The 9,356-nt window shown below is 47.7% G+C and overlaps 1 protein-coding gene across 1 annotated transcript in view; it reads left to right on the forward strand.

Moving 5' to 3' along the window:
- Positions 1–222: 222 nt before the first annotated feature.
- The window catches only part of npas3 (neuronal PAS domain protein 3), a gene marked incomplete at both ends in the record, with an annotated part of 245,348 nt that continues 236,214 nt past the window's right edge, over positions 223–9,356 (forward strand). Inside the window, one exon of the mRNA XM_080479489.1 lies at positions 223–407. Coding sequence (XP_080335615.1) covers positions 223–407 — 185 coding nt within the window. The remainder of the gene's footprint in view (positions 408–9,356) is intronic.

Here is a 9,356-nt window from a genome sequence, read left to right on the forward strand (position 1 = left end):
GCGCGCGCCGGGACCATGAAGCGGATTTTCTGGAGAGTTTCATCCAAAGGTTCGAGAGGAAAAGAAGAATAAGAAACAAGCAGAGGAAGCTTGTTGTTTGTGTGAAGCGACACCTCGGCTGGCCCCGGTGCTGACGGTGACTGTGGGAGCGAACCCCGCGGAGGACGCGGCTCGAGCGGACGCTTGAGCGCATCGGGGAGACGCACGACCGGGACCGGGACCATGATCAGGATCTTCCCGGATTTCAGCGTCCAGGTGACGGCCTCGGCGGCCGGAGGAGCCGGGGCTGGAGGCGGAGGAGGAGGCGGCGGCATGGTGGCCGGACCCCCGGTGGGTCGGGTGCCGGTGCCCGGAGCCACGAACGGGACGCAGCAGGGCGTGCAGGGCATCACCGCCTACCAACAAAGGTACGTCCAGAGCAAAGACCTGTAGCTGTGGCACGGAGTTTTATCTCATTCAAGCAAAGTGCCACAACACTTTGGGTAAAACAAACAAAAAAAGTATCTGTTGGAATGTTTCTGCTGAATCAATCCAGACGTTAATCTATTGAAATGATTGTGGGATCATCACACATCTTGTAGTTGAGCATCTCTAACTCAGTGGACACTTTTTTTTTCCTGGTTTGATATCTCAAGTAAAGAGCCTTTCAAGGCAGATTGCCACTTATCAGTTGGTATTTTAAAGTGAAGCCCCAGAAGTCACCAACACACTCTGTAACACACACCGAGACGCTTTCATCAAATGTCACTAAAATCTGGCCTTTTCCTCACTTTCTTCCTTCTTTTTCAATTCCTCCCATCCAACCTGGGATAAAAACGGAGGGTGTAGTTGATGTAACGCTTAATAAGAAGCTTGAAGTCAACGGCTTGTTTTTGGGATCATTCTACGGGAGAGTTTTGGGAAAAATGAAGGCGTGTGAGAGGAAAAAGGCTGAAATGGAAGTGAATCGCAGGTAAAACAGGATAATTAACTTAATTCAGTCGAAGCCCACAGTGGCGTTGTATCAGGAGTCGAAGCTTTATTCCAGGAGAAAAAGCAGAAAACGTGTGCAGGGGTTTTTCTCGCCGCCGCTTCTGGAATTTCAACCTGTTTTCTGGTGACGACCGGCGTCATCCATCGCCCGGGTACTTTCTTATTTCTGCCCCACTCCGGGGCTAAATGATTGCCTCCCTGTCCGGTCACTGTAGGGTTGTTTTTTCTAATCATCTGGACCTGTGGGGGGGCCACAGCACACACACACACACACACACACACACACACACACACACACACACACACACACACACACACACACACACACACACACACTCTCTTATTACCCGAAAAACTCCATATTATGGACTGCAGCTCTGTGTGTGTGTGTGTGTGTGTGTGTGTGTGTGTGTGTGTGTGTGTGTGTGTGTGTGTGTGTGTGTGTGTGTGTGTGTGTGTGTGTGTGTGTAGAAGCTATGGGGAGCAAACAGGACATAAATCACGGCCCGGGCCTCTCGGCGAGCACTGGGAGCGTCTCAGTCCTCTAAAGCAACAAATGCCAGGCGAATAAGAGGCGTATTGTTATTTAAAGCGAGGCTCCGGGGCTCAGGCGGACCCCCAGGACCCCGTGCGGACGGGCCGTGTGCTGACGGCGAGGATTAGGAGAATCCGTGTGACACGCTCTGGGATCAGTCCTCGTCTCGGTGACCCCCCCCCCCCCACCACGGATGTCGGAGGCCCCGGATGATGTCACCCCCCTTCATCCGCCTCTCATCCGCTCTTTACACAGAATGTTTCCCCCAACAAACAGCTGGGAGCTAATATGTTTATACATTACGCTCCATTATCCACGTCGCCTCCGTTTGACTGCGCTCGGTAAGCAGAGCTGAGACGGAGAGCGAAGGCGTAGACAGACCTCGTCCTGAACTGCCAGCCCGCCAGCCGGCGACGGAGCGAGCGGCGCCTCGGATCAGGAACAAAACACCAGGAGCGAACCTGAGGACGTCAGAACCCCGGGGTCAGGTCCGTGACCTTTCAGTTTTCGGGGCCTGAAACGACGACGGTGTGAGAAGAAATCACCAGAAACAACAAAGTGACATCTTCAGAGCTTCAGCGTCCAGATTCCTGCAGCAGCTGTCAAACTGTCGCCGCCACGCAGCGTGTTGGCGCCTTTTTTCTTTTTGATTCCCCCGAAACCTGAACGTGTTGATCGGCGGACGCCCACGTCCCGCCTTAATCCCCCACCTCTTCATTTCCCGCCTGTAACCCCGTGTTTGTGTGGAGAATACCCAGCATGCCTTTGACCTTGACAGGTCATTGGTACGGCGAGGGGAGGCTCTCCGGCTTCCAGCCTGGGGGTTAATCACACAGCACACCCATTAGGTTACAATGAATTATACATTATACACAAGAAAAAGGAATTTAAATGAATGTTAGAGGGGGAAAAAATAAAGAAGAAGCAAGGCAATAGTTTCTGTTGGAGGATAATGAACCGTGCTGACGTGAACACATCAAAGCCTGCAGGGAAATTTATTTTAGTGGTACAAATGTTGTTTTTTTTTTAAACTGAATTTTGCTCCTTTTCTTCTCCCCAAATTGAGAACATCGTAAATAAATTTCATGCGAAAAAGCAGAGAAATCGTCACCTGGTTTGGAGGAAATTACGCAGCAGGATCAGAAAAAAAAAGTTTGGATTTCATGTGTGACATTGTGATGTGTTTATTATGAGGAAGAGGAGGAGGAAGAGGGGGAATGCAGGTGAAAACATCTGATTTACACACAAATAAATCAGCCATCATCCTCCAGCGAAGCCTCTTCTCTTTTTCTTTTTTTTTTAAGGGAATTTGGATGAAATCCTTAATGCAACCTGTAATAGTGGGGGGGGGGGGGGGGTCTCTCACACACACACACACACACACACACACACACACACACACACACACACACACACACACACACACACACACACACACACAGTGAAGTGACTCCAGCTCCATCTGAGTGGCGTTGTTGCGCCGGGGCTGGAGAAAATACCGGAGATGTGTGGTGTCCTTTTTTTTTTTTTTACTGTCAGCAGCAGCTAGAGGAGGGAAAATGCTCCGGAGCTCCACGCACACTTTCCCCGCACAGAGAAGCTCCGCCGCGGGGGGATTTCACCGTCTCACCGGGGATTTAGGCGCTGCGGCGGAGGCGACAATGTAAAGATTTGACGCACGGAGCGCACGCAGGAAATTCCTCTGTGGTGCCAAAACCGCCGTGCGTGTGGCGAGAGAGAGAGGAAGGAGAGAGGGAGAGAGAGAGTGGGGGTGAGAGAGAGACAGCGGGATCTGAGAGGCATCCACCCCGGGTTCCCCCTCACGCCGCTCGGCATGCCCGCGCTGCAGCAGCCCGGTCCCCGCCTCCAGCACCAGCAGCACCGGCACCACCGGGCTCCACGCTCCTGAGGAGGACTGGCACGAGCACGGGACGCACGCACGCACGCACGCACGCACACACTCACTCACGCGTTCTCACACACACACGGACATGGCTTTTGTCTTAACACGCCGACCATGACGCATTGCTGTCAGGGCGCAGCGCACCGCCGCGGCTCCGCGTGAATCCGCGGAGAGAGACAGAAAGTCAGAAATCACAGTATTTGTTGCAGGAAGATGGCGCCCACCAAGCCGAGCATCCAGCAGGACCCGACGCGCAGAGAACGGTAACGGGGCTCGGATTTCTCCTCCTCCTCCTCCTCCTCTTCTTCTTCCTCCTGCATGTTTCCAGCCGCGCCGCGTCGCGTCGCGCCGCTCCTCCGCGCCGCGCCGCCGCTGATTCTCAGCCTGGAGAATAACACTGGTTCCCTTTAGAGGAGAGTCTGGCTGTGTGTATGTGTGTGTGTGTGTGTGTGGTGGTGGTGGTGGTGGTCGTGGGGGGGGGGGGGGGGGGGGGACAGGTCTGTTCAAACAGATGACACTCTTCTCTCTTTTCTCTTGATGCTCTCCTCTGCTTCATGCATGTGTTTGTGATGCACCTGCACGTGCACACGCGCGTGCACGCCCTGCTGTTGACGCTTCAAGGTGTGTGTTTGTGTGTTTAGAGGAAAACATGTGGCCATCGATGAATGTGTGTGTGCAGGAGCAGCTCTTGCCTTTGTGTGTGTGTCTCCAAAGCCTCAAACAGGAAGTTTGTTCAGGTGGAAGGTCGTGACCTCGGCTGCAGGTGTTTGTGTGTTTATGTGTATGGGTGTGTTTGTGTGTTTGTGTGTTTGTGTGTTTGTGTGTTGCGTTGTGCTCGGAGGAGAAATCTGCTGCCAGTCTTCTTCTGACCTGTTGATTATTCTGAAGTGTTCTGCTCAGAGGAAGAGCTGCTCCTCTCTCACCTGTTGAACACACACACACACACACACACACACACACACACACACACACACACACACACACACACTATACTCATTGTGATGTGTTAATTCTCCCTCTCTGCTCTGCAGCGGCTCTGTGTTGTTTTATTTCAGCTCCGTTTCTCATGTCGTTTAGAAGATTTCAGTGAATCAAACTTAATTCAGACAAACTAAGACGTCCAGAATGAAACGGAATCTGAGCTCAGCTTTGAGCTAAACTGGGAACAATTTACGTGACTTTAATCCAAACTTCCATGTGATGATGACAGACGAGGGGACGGGATTATTCCCCTCTTTTTTCCCCCAAGAGACACATTTATTTTATGTTATTTCTTTGGTACAGATTTGAATTATTTTAATAAATGAACGCAGTGACTGTTGCTCAGTAAAACGACCCAGTCGGGTTAAAAACAATCCAGCTTTGGAGAAGCTGTGTGGTTTTTCAACAAAGTTTGAAATGTAGTTTTTGCTGTTTAATCGCCTCTGGAGATTATTTGTCTTTGTGGTTTAAAATCTGATTTTCTTTTGAGGTTTAAGTTCCTGCAAAATGCATCAGATCCGTTTGTCACCATGAAAATGTTTAAATCGGCAAAAATATCAAAGGGATGAACGATAATGACGGATAGAAAACAATGATTTCTTCTCAAAAACAGACATTTTCTGCCCCAAATCTTTAAACTGAATAACGTTGACCGGGTTGTAATGAAATGAAGCGTTTTGGTGTTTTTAATGAGATTGTATGAGAAGGTTCAGCATGAGAAGAGGCGTTTGAGGGCTTGTGTCAGTTTGAGTTATTTAAAAAATCATTGAATTGTATCTTCAGTTTAAATGAAGTCATGACGAAAGACAGAACAGAAAAATGACCTGAAGTTTATATTTAAAGCGAAAGAATCAACGGTTGGATTTAGAAGTGACGTGACGTCCTGATGAAGATTTCTCCTCGTCGTCTTCATCCTCAATGTTGCTTTGCTGTTTTCTTTTTGGGTGAAAACTCCCGTCAGTCCGGCTTTTTGTGCTTCGACTTTAAGATAAATTCACATCTGTGATCTTTGTGCCGAGCCTGGTGTGACACCGTCCTGAAATGTGGCAGGAAGTGGAGTTTTCCGTTGCGGTTCGATGAACCACCTCGTCATTTCGGGGGGACGTTTCTCTCGGTCTCTCGGCTGTCGGTGAGGTTTTGTGTCTGATGGAGGTTTTGGGGACGGACGGCAGAGAAACCAGGACTTTGTGACGCTTGGATGTTTGAATTCAGGCTGATTTCTCTGGGATCGCTTCCAGGTGATTCTAAGCTGCAGGAGGAGCAGGCAGAGCCGAGGTCAAAGGTCAGATGTAGTGAGCTGGAGCTACACCTCAGGAGGAAGATTCGGTTTGATTCCTCACAGACGTGGAAGTTTGTCTGTTTCTTTTTCCTCACAATAGAACCATTTTTTCCTCTTATAGTTTTTTCATTTTCACCTCCTTTTGTTTTCCCTCTCCTCCCTTCTTCTTCTTGCCCTCTTCCTCTACCTCCTCCTGGGTGGAGATGAAGATTTGTTCGACCTGAAGCTGGAGGTCGTTCAGAGGTCAAACAGCTGACGGTGTAAAAAGTTTGGATTCAAGCTGGTTTGTTTCATTTCACTGGTGACGCGGTCCGTCCATCCGGCTGTGGCTCCAGTGGTTGGAGCAGGTCGTCTCTCTCAGTGGTGAGATTGCAGGTTTGATTCCCCCCACCGGTTGAAGTGTCCTTGAGCAAGGCACTGAACCCTGAGCTGCTCCTGATGATGGAGTGTGAGCCGGGGAGGAAGAGGAGGAGGAAGAGGAGGAGGAGGAGGAGGAGGAGGAGGAGGAGGAAGAGGAGGAGGAAGAGGTGAATCCCCGTGGAGTTTCCATGTTACTGAATTCCAGCTGCTTCAAGCTTTCATTGAGTTTCCTTCATTACTTTTAATAACTTGACTCTTGTCGTCAGTTACTTCCCACAAAAAGTAATCTGTTACTGAAGAAAGTTACTCAATTCATAACATGCAAGTTACAGACAAGTCGTCGTTCACCAGAGGATAAAAAAGTAACTTGTTACTTGTTACAGTTTCTCCTCAGTGAGTTATTGGAGTAACGCTATGAGTTACTTAATATGAAAAGTAACTAGTTACCGGATGAATTTTCAATGAGGTGCAAGTTAACTAACGTTTACTAGTTTTTAAAATGTGTTTTAGTTAATTAATGAAATAAGTGAATTAAAAAGTAACTCGTACTTCGAGAAACTGAGTAACTGAGTACTTTAAGACATGTCTGAGTGAGAGCGAGTGGCGAGCGACGGAGGAAGCGATCTGATTGGCTCTGGAGTGTGAGGAGGAATCAAACTCATCCAGGCTGCAGAAGAGCCTCTCACAGCCCGGCGGGGGGGCTTGGTTCACTGGCCTGGAGGAGGCAGGCGGGTGGGAACACCTGCCTGATTGCTCACAGGCAGGCCTCTGTGTGTGTGTGTGTGTGTGTGTGTGTGTGTGTGTGTGTGTGTGTGTGTGTGTGTGTGTGTGTGTGTGTGTGTGTGTGTGTGTGTGTGTGTGTGTGTGTGTGTGTGTGTGTGTGTGAAGCAGCTCAGAAAGGAGAGGAAGTCACTTTGATGGAAGAATCTAGAAGCAGGAACACGTCACACAGTTTGATTCTATCTGATCAGATATTTGATGATCTGACGGTTGATTGATCATGAGACACTCAGTCGATGATAAACGGTCAGAAATTATTCAAATGCTGCAGAAAAACACAAGATTTCTTTGTGTTTGTTTCCTTTTCTGGGTTTTTCTTGGGATTTCTCTTTGTGTGTGTTTCTGTGTGTGTGTGTTTGTGTGTGTGTGTGTTTGTGTGTTTTTTTGTTTGTGTGTGTTTGTGTGTGTTTGTGTGTGTGTTTGTGTGTTTTTTTGTTTGTGTGTGTGTTTGTGTGTTTTTTTGTTTGTGTGTGTTTGTGTGTGTTTGTGTGTGTTTTTGTGTGTTTCTGTGTGTTTTTGTTTGTTTGTGTGTGTGTTTCCTGAGCTTCTCAGCAGTTTCTACCTTTTGTCTGGTTGTTTGGAAGTTGATGGGCTCTCGGTGGACTTTGTGTTTTTTGGTTTCATCAGATTTTCTTTGTGGTTTTAAAATGTTTTCTTGGTCATTTTCTTGTGTTTTTTTTTTATAATTTTGATGAATTGAGCAGTTTCTTGGTGTTTCTTGGATTCAGTGGACTTCCTTGCTGGTTTTTGTGGTTTTATTGTGGTTTCTCCCACCGCCTCTCTTCAGTGGCTTCTGTTGGTGGTTATTAGAGTTGTGTGAAGCTTTGGGACTGTTTGCAGGTTCTAGTGTTTCCAGGGTCTAGTGTTTCCAGGTTCTAGTGTTTGCAGGTTCTAGTGTTTCCAGGTTCTAGAGTGGTTTGTTCCAGATGTTGTTTGAGGTTTTTTTGCGGTTTCTGTGAAGTTCTGTGGTTTATTTCTCAGCCTTTTTGTTGCTTCCAGCGGTGAATTATTGGTGGTTTTTATGATCTTTTGTGATTTTGTCTTATTTTCTTGCTTTTTCAGTTTCTGTTGTTGTTGGTTTTTTATCATTTGGGTTTTTTTGGTGTCGTTTGGTTCTTAGTTTGGTTTCTGCATGATATTTGGATATTTGTTGTGAGATTTCTTTGTGGTTGACTAGATTGTTTTTGGTGGTTTGCGTCGTGTTTTTTCTGTGTTTTTGACGTTTTCTTGTCTTCTGTCAGTGGTAATTTGTTTTTTGTGAGTTTTTGGTGGCGTTTGGTGTCTTTAGTGTGTTTTGTTCCTTTCTTTGGTCCCCGTGTAAGATTTTATTTGAAAGTTATTTGTGGGATTCCCGAGGTTGACGAGACTGTTTCTGCTGGTTTGTTGGTTTGACCATGTCCTTTGTGTGGTTTCTTTGCGGTTTGTTGGTCACTCCTGGACGTGTCCTCAGGCGGTGAGTGCCGAGGCTCAGCAGCAGACCAACACGTCGCGTCGCCGTGCTCAGTTTGCTTTCAGCGGTGCAGTTTTTTGGCGTTTTCTTGTGCGAGTTGCTTTTAGGGAACAGAATAAAAAAGCCGGCGTGATGCGTTAAGTTGGGTCTGAAGCGAGGATTTTCCCTCTGTGATTTCAGCAGATTGCTTTTGTCCGGACGTGCTTGTAAACACGGTTATCAGAGAGGGACGGCGTGTCTGCGCTTTGATGCCGCGCTGAAAATTGCTTTCCTTTCTCAAACTGAATTTACATTTGTCTTTGGGAAGAAAAAATGCATAGAAAATGTCTCCGGCCAACAATGGAGGCGGCCGCAGTTTGAACGTCGTTACCAAATAACAATGTGTAAATTTCCTGACACAGACTCCGGCTCCGTCCCGATGGAGAAATGTATGAAAATGTAAATGACGGCGGAGGCATTTTTTTACCCGGCCGGAACAAACATGTTGTTAGTTGTTTCTTCATTTTCCCTCAAAGTGATGTTGTTTTTACCAGATACAGACCAACCTATATGCAATTTGTCAGCTTCTGTTTTAAACACTTGTTTGTCTTGTTCCGCAGCGACGTGACTCACATTGGAGATTGATTTTTTTAAAAAGGTGAAAAAGAAAAGCCGAAAGTTTGAAAATACTTTGTTTTAAAACCAGATTTAACCGTCGTGGTGGTTTCGAACTAAAGGCCTCTTCATCCTCCATAAGAACAAGACGAAGGTTCGGCAGTGCGGGGTCCTGTCGAACAAAATGACGTCATTTCCTTCTTCCAGCTCCTTCTCGCCGAACAAATTAGTTTGGGCTGTACCAACCGCCCTGGCCGAACTATGTGGGAGCCGCACTGCCGAAACTTCTGCACTGCCGTGTGCTGCGCATGCGTGTTCTAGTTCGCTCATGACTATCGATAATATTTTAATCCTTTTTAGCTTGTAACAGCGCTACTGTACGAGCGCCGCAGCTCGTTAAAATGTCGGAGTGCAGGTTGACGTGATGCACCTGAACGCATCACGAACAGCTGTCAGCTCCTGCAGTTAGAACTGGACTAACATGGCGCTCGGACAGAAACTT

This window comes from Lipophrys pholis, assembly GCF_963383615.2.
Source record: "Lipophrys pholis genome assembly, chromosome: 14".
Taxonomy (NCBI): domain Eukaryota; kingdom Metazoa; phylum Chordata; class Actinopteri; order Blenniiformes; family Blenniidae; genus Lipophrys; species Lipophrys pholis.